Source organism: Oncorhynchus clarkii, chromosome 10 (assembly GCF_045791955.1).
Source record: "Oncorhynchus clarkii lewisi isolate Uvic-CL-2024 chromosome 10, UVic_Ocla_1.0, whole genome shotgun sequence".
In the NCBI taxonomy this organism is placed as follows: domain Eukaryota; kingdom Metazoa; phylum Chordata; class Actinopteri; order Salmoniformes; family Salmonidae; genus Oncorhynchus; species Oncorhynchus clarkii.
The window spans coordinates 62,214,123-62,233,750 of NC_092156.1; the positions used below are offsets into that span (position 1 = coordinate 62,214,123).

At 42.1% G+C, this 19,628-nt stretch overlaps 2 protein-coding genes across 2 annotated transcripts; both read left to right on the plus strand.

Annotated features, from left to right (window-relative positions):
- Positions 1-7,096: 7,096 nt before the first annotated feature.
- On the plus strand, positions 7,097-11,999 carry LOC139418962 (uncharacterized). Its single transcript, XM_071168757.1, has 3 exons — positions 7,097-7,527; positions 7,889-8,019; positions 9,790-11,999. Exons 1-3 carry the CDS (start codon positions 7,245-7,247, stop codon positions 10,849-10,851), a joined length of 1,476 nt encoding a protein of 491 aa, XP_071024858.1. The 5' UTR covers positions 7,097-7,244; the 3' UTR covers positions 10,852-11,999.
- Positions 12,000-15,322: 3,323 nt separating this feature from the next.
- On the plus strand, positions 15,323-16,882 carry LOC139418963 (uncharacterized). The gene is made up of 2 exons (XM_071168758.1): positions 15,323-15,439; positions 15,791-16,882. The coding sequence occupies exons 1-2, from the start codon at positions 15,337-15,339 to the stop codon at positions 16,747-16,749; spliced, it is 1,062 nt and encodes a 353-aa protein (XP_071024859.1). The 5' UTR covers positions 15,323-15,336; the 3' UTR covers positions 16,750-16,882.
- Positions 16,883-19,628: the final 2,746 nt, after the last annotated feature.

Consider the following 19,628-nt stretch of genomic DNA (forward strand, 5'->3'; position numbering starts at 1 on the left):
CCGTTGTTATCATGGATTCACATACAGAACTGATGTCTTCTCCCAATGAACTACAGATTGCTGTCATCGTGCTGTTCTCCTGTTTAAATGCCTAGGGAATGGTTTCATAGAAGGTCTAGGCGGCAGGTGGTTAGAGCGTTGGACTAGTATCAGAAAGGTTGCAAGATCAAATCCCCAAGATGACAAGGTAAAACATCTGTCATTCTGCCCCTGAACAAGGCAGTTAACCCAATGTTCCTAGGCCGTCATTGAAAATAAGAATTTGTTCTTTGTTCCTAGTTAAATAAAGGCAAAATAAAAAGCCCTGCCTCAGTTACCTCCATGGTTACTCCACCAATACAGGCAAGGACAGGGTGGGTGTTCACCATAAGATGTATCTAGCCTATAACACTGCACACAATCCCAATAACACCCAAACAATCGCTAGAGTTCAAGGAGGGAGCTGAAAGACTAACCACCTGAGAGGGTGGTTTCCACCTGCTTCTGTTTCTTAAAGTAGGGGTCGCAACATAAATGTATAATTATTTAATTAACTGCTGGAATTTATTTGGCCAAGTGCAACTGTGCTCTCTACTTAGCAGCGATCTCTCAGTTTAGTAGCTGCGCCAGTATGAGAGGTAGAGGGAGATGCCCGTGTGCTTCGTGGTTTACCAATCTTTTTTTCTGCAGTTTTGTTGAAGATCACTCCGCGATCCACACGCTGCAGCGCTGTCGTTCAAGCCACTGACTTGTTATTCCCAATCGCCATCATGAAATGGACTCGTGCTAGAACTCACAAGTTCTGACTGAGCTCAATCGTCATGAAACGCAAATACAGTGATGACTTTTTGTCTCTTTCATACAAACTTTGAGGAATAACGAGGAGCGCCCACAATATGTTTTTGTGTGGGGAAGTGCATAGTAATGAGTCTCAAAACGAACAAATTAATAGAATGACACGTACTGACCAAACATCCAGGCACAACATGACGGTAAACCCAGGGAGTTCTTTCAGAACAGGGCAGAATGCTTCTGGAAACAGTGCTTCGAAAGTGGAAAAGTAAGTCAACTAGCAAGGCATTGTTGTCATTTAATTTATGCGTAAATAAGGGAGTACTATCTCTCATAGTATATGTGAGTTTCTCTTTCAAAAAAATCCTCTGGCCTTGTAACGTTACACAGCTAACGTAAACTCACCCCACTCCGTAGAAATGTGCGCAACCAAAACATTCAAACGAGGCTAATGGGACTGTGTTGACTTCAAAATCGGGGTTGTGAATTTCTTTTCAAGCGTTGATCGACATGGTAATGGCTCTATAGTATTGGAGAGAAGTTGAAAAAACACCCTCAGTTACATCGTGAAGTGTCATGTCGTAACGTACAGCACGCATAAAGCAACTATTTCTGTCTTACAATCTCTCTCCACCAGGTGTAGCACTTCTCTCGTCGTTTTAAAACAATAATTGGACAGTGATGGGGGTAAGGGGGAATACCTAGTCATTTTTTGCATCATCACTGCAAGCGATCATGACTCTCAAAGCCGCTGTTAACTTCTAAGATCACTTTAGCACTGCGCTAAAAACCCGATTCAAATTCGACACAAACTTTCAAATAGGTATGTAATGACACATTATATAAAGTCTTTATAGTGTTTTATGTACATTTTAGAGGTGATAAGTTGGACAGATCGAGTGAAAAAAAAAGCAATTTTCCCACACATCTCTCCTTCTCACTATCACGCATTAGTTTTGCTTCCCCACCTGCCATTTTTAAAAAGACGCGACGGGGCTCATTGTCTTCATGAATTATGCAGAAACGGGCAGCGTGGGGGTCATGTAATTGATTCTGTTGGAAAGGGGAGAAATTGTGCTTTACGATGGTATTTACATTACAGTTGATCTGGAAGTATTACGTTTTTGGGCCGCTACAATAAGGTCAATTGTACGGACCAAGGTGATGTACAAAAGTGAGTGAGTTTACATTAATAGTTAACGTTAGCCAAAGCAAGCTAACTAACTACTGAGCGTGCAACCTTAAGAAACAGTACAGATGAAGATTAAAAATCATCAGGCATACAGTACATTTTACTGTAGACATTATTGTTAAACAAGTCTAGATTGGAACTGTTGCTGTTAAAATACAAGTAATAATTGATTGAAGCAAGATGCTTTTTGAGGCAAACACTCACACAGTTCTGGGTTGCTCATCTGCAGCATTAAGCGGTCTCCTGCCTGACTGAGAAAGCAGTAGATGTTCTGATCCAGTTTGGCACCACATACCTATGCAAGTCAGGGTTCTCAAGTACAGAAACAGTGTCAATGCTGAGCATGACCTCAGTGTTGCACTGTGAAAAACTGAGTCCATAATAGACCTACTTGTTGAAAACTTCAACCAGCCACACACCTCTCATTATGACTGTGTGTATGTAGGTGTTTTCTGCTCTACATCTGTGTGATGTGATCAATCGGTTTATTCCAGTTCAGAATAGAAAAATAAGTATTTTAAACAGCAACAGTTCCAACCTAGACGTTCTATCAACAATAATTTCAACAGTAAGATGTACAGTAGGCCTGACATTTATCTGTACTGTTACTTAGGGCTGCACGTTCAAAAAGCCTGTGTGTGTGTGTGTTCTGTTATACATCTGTGTGATGTGATCAATCCTTTTATTCCAGTTCCGAATGAAATCATTTATTGTATTTAACAGCATCAGTTCCAACCTAGACAGGTATGTAAGAGTGTTTTGAAATGGGGAAAAATAAACATGAAAAGATATTTATGGGTATTTCATTATTTGTTTATGTATATATTGCATGTTTGTTAGGCATAAAGGCAGTTAAATGTACCGATATTTATGTATAGTTGCATATTTTCCTAAGCTTGGGTCCCAGGAAAACACAGAATTTCTAATTTGGGTCCCAAGCTGAAAAAGTTTTAAGATCCCCTGCTCTAGTGTCATTGAGTCACAACGTGAGGGGCTGAGCATTAGGACGGACGCTGACAAGCTGTACGCCTTCCCCACATTTGGGAACTGCTTCACTGAGGAAAACTATGTGAAGAGGCACCAGACCGTTCTCACCAAGGCCCTTCAAGTGAAGAGCTTCTCCTTCCTGAGTAGCCTTATCAGACATAGGAGTGTCCACAATGGGGAGAAATCGTAGCAGTGTGGCTTGAGATGTACACAAGGGATATCTGGGAACCATTCTTTATCTGACATATTATGGTTATCATGTATAGTGTCTTGGGGTACAGTAAGAGTTTTTTGGATTACTAAGTCCCTCAGTTGAACATCTGGGTATGCTCACATGACTTGTTGTTTGAGGTGCTGGCATTAAAGTGTAACACTACATTTCCCCCTCTGAGTTTTGCCTGTGTTCTATTCATAACAACATAATGTTCCTATTTTTTTGTATTATTATTTTACATAATCAGGTGGTCTGGAGGTGAAAGAAATGCACACCTATTTAGGTGAGGTGCTGGCTAGCTGAAAAGGAGAGCCTCAGATGCAATAATTTAATAACCAATGTTTTGACAGAATAAGACCCTTGATATTTATTGGAAAGGTGCATCAAGCTCATCACTTTGCACCTTCACCACCCTGTGAAATTCAACATAATGTATTTAATCTGTAACAACATAAACTGCATGCAGTGGGAAGACCACACAACATATCATAGCATGACTCAAAAGTTTACGACGAAGTTATGGTTAATATAGCAATATTTGCCCATGAATGCGTTTCCACCGCCATTTCTTGCATAATACATTTTACCGATACAGAAAGATCCAAACATGTCGAATGAATAAATTGTCTATGTCATTTATATCTATATTTTTTTAAACATCAGCCTGTGGTAACGTTTTGCCTGCGTCAGGTAATTCATCCGCATGAAATGGTTGGATGGAAACGTGGTTAGTTACGGAAATTGTTCTAAACAAGTCTGCTCTGAAGGATACTGATCGTGAGATGTTTTATGTGTAAGGTAATAAATAAACAGTACCGTTTTTCAAAGAACATCCCGCATACCCTTTTCATTTAGCCACACTATTTGAGCTGTGACGCCAACCAATTGAGCGCAATAGTAATGGCGTATTTTTGTATGCACTAACGGAGGCTAACTCCGCCATGGCTCTTTGGCCAAAGCCTATGGGGAAATTAATGATTTTTTGTTGTTGATAATATCACCGAAAATAAGGTCTGTGGTAAACACAGTTTCAGGAGAATTTATAAGTTTTGTTATATGAGATAATCTTCATCAGCTAACCATACTTTGTGAATTTGGAAGCATTTATATAATCAAAACAACCACATAAAGGCTTCATAATTCATAAAGGTCATGTTAACTGACTGATATTATCTCATTGAACAAAATGTGAAGGATCTCCTAACGAAGAAGAGGTAGAAAATGCTAAATCGTCTGTGGTTTTTAGGACTACAAGCTCGCAAGCTCTACGCCTATAAAATCCTTTCTCTAACCTCCATTCTGCCAGTAAGAACATGCAAGAAAAAGGCTGTGACCTCGGGAATTTCCCTTCAAAATAAAAGTCCTGCAATGAAGATGGTTAAAAAATTATAATAATGGTTGAAATTCGTAACATTTTATGAGAAAATGTTAGCAGACTTAGAATTGTCTTTAATAATATCAAAAAAGGAAAAAAGTGAATCGCCATAATTGCATAAATAATGTCATAGCATTGACATTATTGTTAACAGCATTAAAGGTAATGATTACTAAAATGTGGGGTCCATTCTACTCAGGAGCACTTCTACTTACCAAATCCATTGAGTTTACAACACGAGGAGCATCACTGCTCATTTTGCAGCCAAAGTCTGGCCTATCAGTTTAAATGCAGTAGGATTTTCATATTGAACATACATATTGCATTGTACTACACTATGAAACAAAGATAAATGACAAAGAATGATAGTAAAAAAACTTTGGACAACCTTAAATGAAATTTCGGCAAAAAGGCATACTCAGCTCCATCATTCATTAAATCAGATGGCTCATTCACCACAAAACCCACTGATATTGCAAACTAATTTAATTATTTTTTTTCCATTGGCAAGATTAGCAAAATTAAGCATGACATGCCAGCAAGAAATGCTGACACTACACATCCAAGTATATATGACCAAATTATGAAGGACAACCATTGTAATTTTGAATTATGTAAAGTGAGTGTGGAAGAGGTGAAAATATTATTATTGTTGTCTATCAACAATGACAAGCCACCCAGATCTGACAACTTGGATGGAAAATTACTGAGGATTAAAGCGGACAATATTACCACTCATCTTTGCCATATCTTAAATTGAAGCCTACTAGAAAGTGTGTGCCTTCAGGCCTGGAGGGAAGCTATAGTCATTCCGCTACTTAAGAATAGTAACGCCCCCTTTACTGGCTCACATAGCCAACCAATCAGCCTGTTACCAACCTTTAGTAAACTTTTAGAAAAAATTGCGTTTGACCAGATACAATGCTATTTTACAGTAAACAAATTTACAACAGACTTTCAGCATGCTTATAGGGAAGGACATTCAATAAGCACAGCACTCACAGAAATGACTGATGATTGGCTGAGAGAAAATTATGATAAAGAGATTGTGGGAGCTGTTTTGTTAGATTTCAGTGTAGCTTTTTACATTATCGATCATAGTCTGCTGCTGGAAAAACATATGTGTTATGGCCCTACACCCCCTGCTATATTGTATATAGAGTTACCTGTCTAACAGAACGCAGAGGGTGTTCTTTAATGGAAGCCTCTCAAACATAATCCAGGTAGAATTCCCCTTGGCCCCTTACTTTAAAAAAAATCTTTACTAATGACATACCACTGGCTTTGGGTAAGGCCAGTGTGTCTATGTATGTGGATGACTCAACACTATACACGTCAACTACTACAACGACTGAAATGACTGCAACACTTAACAAAGATCTACAGTTAGTTTCAGAATGGGTGGCAAGGAATAAGTTAGTCCTAAATATTTCCAAAACTAAACTGCTTGGAGTAATACTGTCATGGTCAAACCATATTGATACAACAGTAGCTAAGATGGGGAGAAGTCTGTACATAATAAAGCGCTACTCTGACTTCTTAACAACACTATCAACAAGGCAGGTCCTACAGGCTCTAGTTTTGTTGCACCTGGACTACTGTTCAGTCGTGTGATCAGGTGCCACAAAGAGGGACTCAGGAAAAATGCAATAGTCTCAGAACAGGGCAGCACGGCTGGCCCTTGGATGTACAGAGAGCTAATATTAATAATATGCATGTGTAACAGTATAGACTTTACATCCGTCCCCCTGATCTGGGCGCGAATCAGGGACGCTCTGCACACGTCAACAGTCACCCTCAAAGCATCGTTACCCATCGCTCCCCAAAAGTCGCGGCCCTTGCAGAGCAAGGGGAACCCCTACTTCAACGTCTCAGAGCAAGTGACGTCACCGATTGAAACGCCACTAGCGCGCACCACCGCTAGCTAGCTAGACATTTCACATTGGCTACACATGTAAATCTCTCCTGGCCCAAAGTGGAGGAGATATTGACTTCATCACTACTTGTCTTTGTGAGAGGTTTTGACATGAATGTACTAAGCTGTCTGTTTGAACTACTTGCACACAGCTTGGACAAACATGCATACCCCGCAAGACATTCCACCAGAGGTCTCTTCACAGTCCTCAAGTTCAGAACAGACTATGGGAGGCGCACAGTACTACATAGAGCCATGACTCGATGGAACTCTATCCCACATCAAACCATGTGTTTGATGTATTTGATAACATTCCACTCCAGCCGTTAACATGAGCCCGTCCTCCCCAATTAAGGTGCCTCTAACCTCCTGTGGTACAGTCCAATAAATGATAGGATTACACACACAAAAAACATTGTTGACCATTTAGGCTTTAAAAAATAAAACAAATAAATTAAATAGAAATACTTTAAATTATTCTTTCTATGATAACTAGTATAAAATATATAGATAATTGTGGACATTTTCCATTGTTTTGGCACAATTATTCATTTGCAAAGTGTACAGGACTCTTATTCAGAAGAATTCCAAAAATCCGTGACTCGGAAGTACTTAGTTCTTCTTGCCTGTGTCACAGTTTCTGGACCAGAGTTTTGTATTGCCTTTGGTCGGACTTTTGCCCAAACCCCAGTGTCCGATTACAATTTCCACGTTAGCGTTTTTAAATTCGCGTTGGAGATAGGACTTGGTTGATAGATGTTATTTAGGCAAAGCTAGCTAGCTGCTTACAATGGCTAACTGTATGGTTTTCCACACTCAAATAGCCTCCGTCATGGAGGTGCTAGCGAATGCAGCCGTGTCAGAGATTTGTAAACTCGTAGACGACGACTATGCAGTGTTTCGTTTGGAAATTTCTCAAAGCCAGAAAGAAAACAGGACATTGCGGAGGAAACTACAGCTACTGGAACTGAAGATGGCACGGGAGCGCGCAGAGAGGACAATGCGAGAGCGCGTCCTCGCAAGTCGTCCAAGAAGTGTCAAGATTCTCGACCAGTACAGAGGAATAGCAAGAGGTACATTTAGCAGAAGGCCAAGACTGCCAGGCTTAGCGCCCTGTTCCCCTCAGCGCACGTGTGGATTTACATGTGTACATATGGTTGCCCAACATTGGGTGTTGGTCAGTTTTTGGATTGCATGGAGTAATTCCCCTGATTCCTTTGTTCAAGATAACTAAGACACTATCATATTTTAACCAGATTCTTGATTTACAACATTTCATATTATTTACTCATTGAAAACAATATGATGCATGGAACATAATCAATCGATCTATAAATAGTATATCAAGAAGTTATGAGAAGTGTTACCTTACATACAATGTCAAAACTGTCAATAGTGTACCTAACCACCTCTATTTCCCCCAATCACTCTCAGGTGAAGGACATCTCACTGGAGGCCACAGAAGCTTTGTGAAGCCAGCTGGACACAATACATGGAGAGATGACCAACCAATCACAGTTGATGAAGGGAGTGGAACCTCAACCCAGCACATTATCATAATAGAGGTTAGTATAATAGTATTGCATAAAATGTTTTTGTTACTTTGTAAATCAAATGTGGCCTGTTTATTTCCGAAAGGCTCCTCTTCAGCTATTCACTTGCTTACAGTGGATTTGGAAAGTATTTAGACCCCGTTTCTTCTACATTTTGATACGTTAGTCTTATTCTGAAATTGATGAAATAATTTTTTTCCCATCATCAATCTACACACAATACCCCATAATGGCAAAGAAAAAAACAGAATTTTAGATTCTTCTCTCAATGTCTAAAAAATAAACTGAAATATCACATTTACGTAAGTATTCAGACCCTTTACTCAGTACTTTGTTGAAGCACCTTTGGCAGCGATTACAGCTTTGAGTCTTCTTGGGTATGACGCTACAAGCTTGGCACACCTGTATTTGGGGAGTTTCTCCCATTCTTCTCTGCAGATCCTCTCAAGCTCTGTCAGGTTGGATGGGGATCGTTGCTGCACAGCTATTTTCAGGTCTCTCCAGAGATGTTCAATAGGGTTCAAGTCCAGGCTCTGGCTGGGCCACTCAAGGATATTTAGAGACTTGTCCCGAAGCCACTCCTGTGTTGTCTTGGCTGTGTGCTTAGGGTCGTTGTCCTGTTGGAAGGTGAACCTTCGCCCCAGTCTGAGGTCCTGAGCAGGTTTTCATCAATTATCTCAATGTACTTTGCTCCGTTCATCTTTCCCTCAATCCTGACTATTCTCCCAGTTCCTGCCGCTGAGAAACATCCCCACAGCATGATTCTGCCACCAACATGCTTCACCATAGGGATGGTATTAACCAGGTGATGAGCGGTGCCTGGTTTCCTCCAGATGTAATGCTTGGCATTCAGGCCAAAGAGTTCAGTCTTGGTTCCATCAGACCTGGGAATCTTGTTTCTCATGGTCTGAGAGTCCTTTAGGTGCCTTTTGTCAAACTCCAAGAGGGCGGTCATGCGCCTTTTACTGAGGAGTGGCTTCCGTCTGGCCACTCTACCATAAAGGCCTGATTGGTGGAGTGCTACAGAGATTGTTGTCCTTCTGGAAGGTTCTCCCATCTCCACAGAGGAACTCTGGAGCTCTGTCACAGGGACCACCGGGTTCTTGGTCACCTCCCTGACCAAGGCCCTTCTCTCTCGATTGCACGGTTTGGCTGGGTGGCCAGCTCTAGGAAGAGTCTTGGTGGTTACAAACTTCTTCCATTTAAGAATGATTAAGGCTACTGTGTTCTTGGGGACCTTCAATGCTGCAAAATTGTTTTGGCATCCTTCCCCAGATACGTGCCTTGACAATCCTGTCTCAGCGCTCTACGGACAATTCCTTCAACCTCATTGCTCGGTTTTTGCTCTGGCATGCACTGTCAACTGTGGAACCTTATATAGACAGGTGAGTGCCTTTCCAAATCATGTCCAATAAATTGAATTTACCACAAGTGGACTCCAATTAAGTTGTAGAAACATCTCAAGGATGATCAGTGGAACCAGGATGCACCTGCCCTCAATTGCTTTATAGAAAAATAACATATAATATTAATCAATAATATTTCTGTTTTATTTTTAATACATTTGCAAACATGTCTAAACCTGTTTTCACTTAGTCATTATGGGGTTTTGTGAGTAGATTGATGAGGAATTTAGAATAAGGCTCTAACAACAAAGTGAAGATGTCTGAATACTTTTGGAATGCACTGTACCTCTACATCCTAATTTATCTTGTGAGACTTCCCTATGACATTGTTATTCAACTCATGTACCGGTAATAACCTTCTCTTTGCTTGTGTTAGTCTGTCGATGCAGAGGCTGCAGGTCCTGGGGTTAAGCAGGAGATGGCTGAAGGAGAAGAGGACCCACGGCACAGCAGAGACAGCCAGACTGCAGCGGCTGGAGCGCCCCCTGTAACCACGGAGGACCCCACCACCGCCCCAGCGCAGCCCAGCAGCATCACGGAGGTCAGTGGAACGTCGAGCACCATCTTCAAGACAGAGACATGCCCCAAGACTTCAATGGTGCTGGGGCGACTGGGCTGTCCTGCTCCCCACTCAGAGTATTTACTTCACGGTAACCTGACGACGGTTCTGTCCCATCAGGACTCCGGTGACGTGTTACAGACTGTCAATGATCCGTCCTGTTCATACGCTACAGAGACACAGATGATACCTGGTGACATGCCTGTGGGCTTAGATACACAGACTAATCCAATGAGAGGGGACTGGAACCAGTACAGTAGTAGTGTATACTCTGAAGGGCGCCTAGATAAGAAAGGGGAGGGTCTGGTCGTAGATGAGGTGACTGTGAAAGTGGAGGATGACGTTTCTCTGACATGGAATGCAGACCAGACTCACTTAGGAGAAGGACACTCGCAGGGCAACAGCAGTGATTTCTTAGACTACAGGGAAAGCTTAGAGACCAATCTAAATGTTGGGACCCACTCCCCTTTACATGCGTTCAGGGATTGCGACCCAGTGTCCACGTCAATGGGGTCTTCCGATTCACACAGCCATGTCCTTTTCGATCAGGTATTGAATTCAAACGACGGGGTCAGAGCCCAGACTCGGGGAGGGGGAGCAACATCAGGCAAAAGTAAAGAGAAACGGTTCCTCTGCATGTTCTGTAACAAAGGCTTCAGCTGCCCCCAGAAGGTGGAGATCCACCAGAGGGTCCACACAGGGGAGAAACCCTACAGCTGTACCCAATGTCACATTCGCTTCGCCCAGGCTGGTGACCTGAAGAGGCACCAGAGGGTCCACACAGGGGAGAAACCCTTCAGCTGTACCCAGTGTAACATGCGCTTTGCCCATGCTGGCAATCTGAAGAGACACCAGAGGGTCCATACAGGGGAGAAATGATACAGCTGAGCCCAGTGTGAGAAGAGATTCTACCGCCAGCAGCCAGCAGAAGATGCACCTGAAGGTCCACACAGGAGAAAGGTGGTTCGCACTGCAGGAAGAGGTTCTTAGAGAGGAGCTACCTCAGGATACACCAGCAGAAAACCATTCCATTGAAAGTAACCATTCCAACTCGATTCTTTCTGACGTTTAGATCAAACCCTGCATTAAAGACAGATTAATTGGAATGTTGCTTCCAGACATTGTAAAATATACACTGAGTGTACAAAACATTAGGAACAACTGCTCTTTCCATGAATCCAGGTGAAACCTACAGTATGATCCCTTATTCATGTCATTGGTTAACTCCACTTAAATCAGTGCAGATGAAGGGCAGGAGACTGGTTAAATAATATTTTTTGTTAAGCCTTGAGACAATTGAGACATTAATTGTGTATGTGTGCCATTCAGAGGGACAAAATATTTAAGTGCCTTTATACAGGGTATGTAAGTAAGTGCCAGGCACACCGGTTTGAGTGTGCCAAGAACTGCAACGCTGCTGTTTCCCGTGTGTATCAAGAATGGTCCACCACCCGAAGGACATCCAGCCAACTTGACACAACTCTGGAAGCACTGGAGACCTTTGAGTCAATGCCCCAACGAATTGAGGATGTTCTGATGGCAAAAAGGGGTGTAACTCCATATTAGGAAGGTATTCCTAATGTCTTGCACACTCAGTGTATAAGGCATATATAAGCCTAACAAAATGTATTTGAACTGTGTAGGCCAGTGGTTCCCAACTCCAGTCCTCGAGTACCCCCAACAGCACACATTTTTGTTGTAGCCCCAGACAAAAAAAACAGCTGATTCAACTCATTAACTATGTTTCCATTACATTTGTCCAGAGGTTTTTCATTGACATTTAGAAAGTGTGCGTAGAAAATAGATGTGACAGTTGTCTATTGCGGTGCGTTTCCATTGAACTGTCTTGTGTCGATCAAAAACAGCAGACGTAATGAGTACACATCAAAAAAAGGACCTGTCCAAAGTTTGGACACACCTACTCATTCAAGGGTTTTTCTTTATTTTTACTATTTTCTACATTGTAGAATAATAGTGAAGACATAAATGGAATCATGTAGTAACCAAAAAAGTTAAACAAAACAAAATATATATTTTAGGTTCTTCAAAGTAGCTACCCATGGCAGCTTTGCTTACTCTGAAATATCACATTTATATAAGTATTCAGACCCTTTACTCAGTACTTTGTTGAAACAGCTTTGGCAGCGATTACAGCCTCGAGTCGTTTTGGGTTTGACGCTACAAGCTTGGAACACCTGTATTTGGGGAATTTCTCCCATTCTTCTCTGCAGATCCTCTCAAGCTCTGTCGGGTTGGATGGGGAGTGTCGCTGCACAGCTATTTTCAGGTCTCTCCAGAGATGTTAGATCGGGTTTCAAGTCCGGGCTCTGGCTGGGCCACTCAAGGACATTCAGAGACTTGTAACGAAGCCACTCCTGCGTTGTCTTGGCTGTGTACTTAGGGTCGTTGTCCTGTTGGAAGGTGAACCTTCGCCCCAGTCTGAGGTCCTGAGCAGGTTTTCATCAAGGATCTCTCTGTACTTTGCACTGTTCATCTTTCCCTCAATCCTGACTAGTCTCCCAGTCCCTGCCGCTGAAAACATCCCCACAGCATGATGCTGCCACCACCATGCTTCACCGTAGGGATGGTGCCAGGTTTCCTCCAAACGTGACGCTTGGCATTCAGGCTAAAGAGTTCCATCTTTGTTTCATCAGACCAGAGAATCTTGTTTCTCATGGTCTGAGAGTCCTTTAGGTACCTTTTGGCAAACTCCAAGCGGGCTGTCATGTGCCTTTCACTGAGGAGTGGCTTCCGTCTGGACAATCTACCATAAAGGCCTGAGTGGTGGAGTGCTGCAGAGATGGTTGTCCTTCTGGAAGGTTCTCCCATCTCCACAGAGGAACTCTGAAACTCCTTTAGAGGCCCTTCTCCCTCGATTGCTCAGTTTGAGTCTTGGTGGTTCCAAACTTCTTCCATTTAAGAATGATGGAGCCCAATGTGTTCTTGGGGACCTTCAATGCTGCAGAAATGTTTTTGTAACCTTCCCCAGATTGTTCCTTCAACCTCATGGCTTGGTTTTTGCTCTGACATGCACTGTCAACTGTGGGACCTTATATAGACAGGTGTGTGCCTTTCCAAATCATGTCCAATCAATTGAATTTACCACAGGTGGACACCAATCAAGTTGTAGAAACATCTCAAGGATGATCAATGGAAACAGGATGCACCTGAGCCCAATTTCGAGTCTCATAGCAAAAGGTCTAAATACTTATGTAAATAGAAATAAAAATAATTTTGCAAAAATGTCTAAACCTGTTGTCGGTTTGTCATTATGGGGTATTGTGAGTTCTGGTATCGTAAAAAAATATAGATTTTAGAATAAGCCTGTAATGTAACGATGTGTAAAAAATCAAGGGTTCTGAATACTTTCTGAAGGCACTGTATATAGCAACACCTCCCCCATAAGCATTTATGTCTCTTCTATGGATGTTATATCCTTGTAATTGCTACTGCTGTATCATCAGAGGAATTATCTAAGTGAGTCTCAGAAATTGCTAATATATGAATGCTATCTGATGTTAGCAAGTTATTGATTTCATTAACCTTATTTCAAAGGCTACATATATTGAGTGATTTCTTTCCTGGGTAGCCTCTCAGAGACAGACATAAAATAGAAAAGAACAAAGTAAGAGAAAAAACGAACATTCAGCAGTCCATTAATCAGTGTGTGTGTGTGTGTGTGTTTGCTGCGGGTGGACAATAAGCTTGTCATAGCGGATGTAAGGAATGTACCCACACGCTTTGGCAGCTTTCATGGCCGGGTCAAGTTATTTTCTCTTCTGGCCCACAGCTTCAAAAAATTTGAAGAATTTTGAAGAGAATTATGGCCAATTGTTGGTTAATCCAGGTGTGGAAAGCTCTTAGACTTACCCGAAAAGGCTCAAAACTGCCAAAGGGGATTCTAACATGTATTGACTCAGGGGGGTTACATACCTATCTAATTATGATATATTAGTGTTTTATTTTTCCTACTGCTAGAATTTTTCTTCTACTTTGACAGAGAATTTTGTGGAGATCGTTGACATTTTTCTTTTCAATTTAATCAATTTTAATCCTACTTTGTAACACAACAAAATGTGGAATAAATCAAGGGGTCTGAATACTTTCTGAAGGCACTGTAAATGAGGTTCCCAAATGCTTATTTCATAACTTCCATTCAACTACTTAATTTCTTTGCCAAGACACTTTTAATGGGAAAATTCATGTAGTTTATCAAGCAGATTTGTAGTTTAGACGTGGTTTTCATATGGTGTATTTAAACTTGTTTATGTTTAATAAACACTAGACTTTCTAAGACTTTCATTGAGACTCTCTTTTGTATATTACATCTGACACCACCCTATTTTGCATATACCCGACAGCGCTTTATAACTAAATATACAGTGAGCTCCATATTGGGATAGTGGCAATTTTGTATTTTTTTGGGGCTCTGTACTTGAGCACTTTTGATTATAAATGATACAATGACTATGAGGTTAAAGTACAGACTGCCCGTTTTAAACTGAGGGTATTTTTAATCCATATCGGGTGAACCTTTTAGAAATGACAACATTTTTTGTACATAGTCTCCCCATTTTAGGGGACCAAAAGTAATGGCACAAAAAAGTGAGAAGGTTAGAGAAGCACAAATATCATACACCCCCCAAAAATGTGTCACTGTCCCAATATATTTGGAGCTTACTGTAGCTACACATACCCACACACTAACAAACCTACTGTACACGTCAAAATAGTTTAGTCAGGTTTGTCTGATGACTTTTGACTTATCATAGCTAACTTGTTTTTACCCACAACATCATATTTATGTCCACCATGATGGGTTTAACAACAGTGAATTCATTATGTGACTACAGTATAGGACTCAAACATAGTGGGGATGGGTAAATACTCCATGTTGAAAGTTTCTTTATTATCTGTGTGTACGTACCTGAGGGAGTGTATGTCTGTGTAATCTGTATCACCTGTCTCTTCCAGGAGGATGAGGGTCCAGAGGTACTGCTGGTGAAGGAGGAGGGGTGTGAGGAGGGTCTGGGGAACCCTGAGGGGACCATAGTCATGGAGGACAACCAGACTACACCTCCTCCTGAACCCACAGAGGAACCAGCTGAGCAGCACAGGACCACACACAATCTCACTGAGGTGAGCCCACTGTGAACTACTGTCTGATTGGTATTAGATCAGGTGGGACCATGCCATAGAATTAGTATTAAACCATTAGTATTGTATTAAATCAGCTAACATGTTTTGAATTGTACTCATAGCAGTCCCTCATTGCCCAATCAGAAGATGCTCCATAGCAGGGTGCTCATATCAGATTTCTTGATCCAACATCCTCTCACTCTGTATCTCTTACAGTCAGTAGACATGGAGGATGGGAAGCCTGATCTGCTGCTGGTCAAAGAGGAGACAATAGAAGACGGACCAGAGAGTGTTGATCTGCTGAGTGGACTAAAGATGGGGGAACAAGGTAAGGGAGAAATACATACACCTGCTTCTATACCTGCATTGCTTGCTGTTTGGGGTTTTTGGCTGGGTTTCTGTATAGCACTTTGAGATATCAACTGATGTAAGAAGGGCTATATAAATACATTTGATTTGATATAGCCTAGATACAGTAATAGATCTTCAATGGGAATAGTGATGCACCTGTCTATAATTGATTTTGTTCATTCATAAAATGAAATCAATACAACTTATGTTTACATACAAAAACACACATTATAATGTATGAACTTGACCATGTAATAGACTGAAAAAACTCCATATGTAGAATTCTCTGCCATGTTTGTAAAGTCTATTCTCTAACCTCTTCCTGTAGGTGGTTGGCTGGAGGCTAACAGAGGAAACTGGGCGACGATCTTGGATTCTAAGACAGGTGCAGCCAAGGGCCCGGCGGACAACATCACCGAGCAGGCCAGTACCACAGGCGACATAGTGGATGTCAGTGGATGGGAAAGCATCCTCAACTCTGGGCTGGTGAACAACACTGTTAACCACAACCAGAAACAGACAGTCGAACACAAAACAACAACCGATCATAGTCTCCATGACAACAGACTGGCTGAGACCAGGGTGAGGATTAGATTTGGTCTGCGGGGACAGGTAGGTGTCCGCATGCGGCAAGAGAGAACAGACACAGACTTGGCTAGGGATGCTCCATCCTGCTCCTATAGTTGTGATTCAGAGAGACTGATGGTGCCTCAGGTTAACCCTCCAACAGGTGCTGCCTTCAGCGTGCCTTCTATAGGATCTATCAACTGGAACATGGACCCTGCCACAACACAGACACTCCCTGGCATTCGACCTCCTCACACTCCCCTTATGTTAAACCAGACCTCAGACAATTCCAGTGCCTCAACACTAAATAGCTACACAAGCCCATTGACAAATGACATTAGTTGTGACACTATCAGCAGATCTGTTGGCAAAGAGAAACGCTTCCCGTGTTCGTTCTGTGGGAAAGTCTTCAGTTTCCCCAAACAGGTGGAGATCCACCAGAGGATGCACACGGGGGAGAAACCTTTCGGCTGCCACCTGTGCCGGGCCAGTTTCTCCCACTCGTCCAGCCTGAAGAGGCACCAGAGGGTCCACACAGGGGAGAAACCCTACAGCTGTCCGCAGTGTGAGAAGAGGTTTTCCCACCAGCACCAGCTGAAGAGGCACCTGAAGGTCCACACGGGAGAGAGGCCATTCACCTGTACGCACTGCGGGAAGAGGTTCTCAGAGGGGAGATACCTCAGGACACACCAGCAGAAAATGCACACGGCCCATGTATAGAGTACAGTGACATGTAATGTAATACTAGTTTGTTTGTAGTTAATTCTGTTGGTTTTGGATGCAGTAGGGAACTATATGAAGTGAACTGAGGAAATAATGAGTATTATGAGGCAGAGTAGATGATATGGGGATGGATGGTGTCTGTAAAAATGCTTCACTGATGAAAAGTGACAACCTTGACCTGTTGTTTGATGCTGTTTTTTATAATGAGGAAATATTAGTGCCTTAATTCATGTTTACCTGACTAAGTATTGAACACATTTATTTTGGTTATTGAACTACAGAAGGTGTAGTGGATTTACATCTGATAATGGAATTACATCTTGGGTCCCTGATCTATACTATACAGAAATGTATAATTATGGCTATGAATGTCATTCGCTTCATGGTGATGTATCCTCATTAAGTACACAAAGGTAGAGAAATATGTCATATCTGTATTTTGTGTGCCTGTCACAAATTTCCAATTGGAAATTAGTGTCTAGTTCACAATAATCTGTGATACTGGGTTGGTTTCATGAGCTGAAATAAAAGATCCCAGAAATGTTCCATATATACAAAAATCTTATTTCGCTCTAATGTTTTGCACAAAATTGTTTAAATCATAGCATTTCTCCTTTGTCAAGATAATCCACCCACCTGACAGGTGTGGCTGATTTAAACAGCATGATCATTACACAGGTGCACCTTGTGCTGGGGGCAATAAAAGGCCACTCTAAAATGTGCAGTTTTGTCACACAACACAATGCCACAGATGTCTCAAGTTTTGAGGGAGCGTGCAATTGGCATGCAGACTGAAGAAATATCCACCAGAGCTGTTGCCAGAGAATTAAATGTTAATTTCTCTACCATAAGCCATCTCCAACGTTGTTTTAGAAAATTTGGTAGTACATCCAACTGGCCTCACAACCACAGACCACGTGTAACCACTCCAAACCAGGACCTCCACATCCGGCTTCTTCACCTGCGGTATCATCTGAGACCAGCCACCCGGACAGCTGATGAAACTATGGGTTTGCAAAAACAGAAGAATATCTGCACAAACTGTCAGAATCTGTTTTAGGGAAGCTCATCTGCGTGCTCGTCATCGTCACCGGGGTCTTGACCAGACTGCAGTTTGGCATTGTAACCGATTACAGTGGGCAAATGCTCACCTTTGATGGTCACTGGCACACTGGAGAAGTGTGCTCTTTACGGATTAATCCCGGTTTCAACTGTACCCAGGCAGATGGCAGACAGAGTGTATGGCGTTGTGTGGGCGAGCAGGATGCTGATGTCAACGTTGTGAACAGAGTGCCCCATGGTGGTGGTGGGAATATGGATGGAAATTTCAATGCAGAGAGATACCGTGATGAGATTCTGAGGCCCATTGTCGTGCTATTCATCCACCGCCATAACCTCCATGTTTCAGCATGATAATGCATGGCCCCATGTTGCAAGGATCTGTACACAATCTGCTCAATCTGTGCAATATAAATATAAATGTCCCAGTTCTTCCATGGCCTGCATATTCACCAGACATGTCATCAATTGAGCATGTTTGGTATGCCCTGGATCAAAGTGTACAACAGCGTTTTCCAGTTCCCGGCGATATCCAGTAACTTCCCACAGCCATTGAAGAGGAGTGGGACAACATTCCACAGGCCACAATCAACAGCCTGATCAACTCTATGTGAAGAAGATGTGTCGCACTGCATGAGGCAAATTGTGGTCACACCGGATACTGGCTGTTGTTTTTATTCACTCCCCTACTTTTGGTTAGCGCACCAGGTGGTGCTAAAAGACTAGGTAAGTAGTGGGTAGGCAGGTAAGGTAGGAGTGTCACGCCATGACCTTAGAGAGCCTTTTTTATGTCTCTATTTTGGTTTGGTCAGGGTGTGAGTTGGGGTGGGCATTCTATGTTTTGTGTTCTATGTTATCTATTTCTGTGTGTTTGGCCGGGTGTGGTTCTCAATCAGAGGCAGCTGCCTATCGTTGTCTCTGATTGAGAACCATACTTCGGTAGCCTTTTCCCACCTGTGTTTTGTGGGTAGTTGTTTTCTGTTTTTGTGTCTGCACCAGACAGAACTGTTTCGCGTTCGGTCTTTTTGTTGTTCAGTTCTATTAATAAATCATGAACACTTGGTCCACTTCTTCAAACAGCCGTTACAAGGAGAGGGGGGCTCTTTAACTTTTACTTTCTTTGCTTTGGTTCTGTCCAGACCCTTTTCCCCAAATTTACAGTGTGAAGGAATAAATAAATTCCCAGTAAACGGTAAATTCTCTGCCTTTGTCCTCCTTACCCAGTTGGCTTTTCATAGCCGATCCTTCAAAGTTAGAGACAGCAGGTGCGGTAGAGAGAGAGTCCAAAACAGCAGGTCCGGGACAAGGTAGCACGTCCACTGAACAGGTCAGGGTTCCATAGCCGCAGGCAGAACAGTTGAAACCAGAGCAGCAGCACGACCAGGCGGACTGGGGAACACAAGGATTCATCAGGCCAGGTAGTCCTGAGGCATGGTCCTAGGGCTCAGGTCCTGAGAGAGAGAGAGAGAGAAAATACTTAAATTCATACAGGACACCGGATAAGACATGAGAAATACTCCAGATATCACAGACTGACCCTAGCTCCCCAACACATAAACTATTACAGCATAAATACTGGAGGCTGTTTTTGTGTGTATCAAATTTACCAAAGAGAATGAATAAATTAACGACTAATTCAGGAGTTTTGTTTTCATTTGAATAATAATATATTACATATTTCATTGTAAATACATGGGTCTTATTGATAAAATATAAATATTTAACTCGCTCCATAATAACTTCACAGTCACGCTCATAAAATGTTTTGTGTAATAGCTTCATGAATTTAGCCAACAAGTTATTGCAAGGGTATTTTT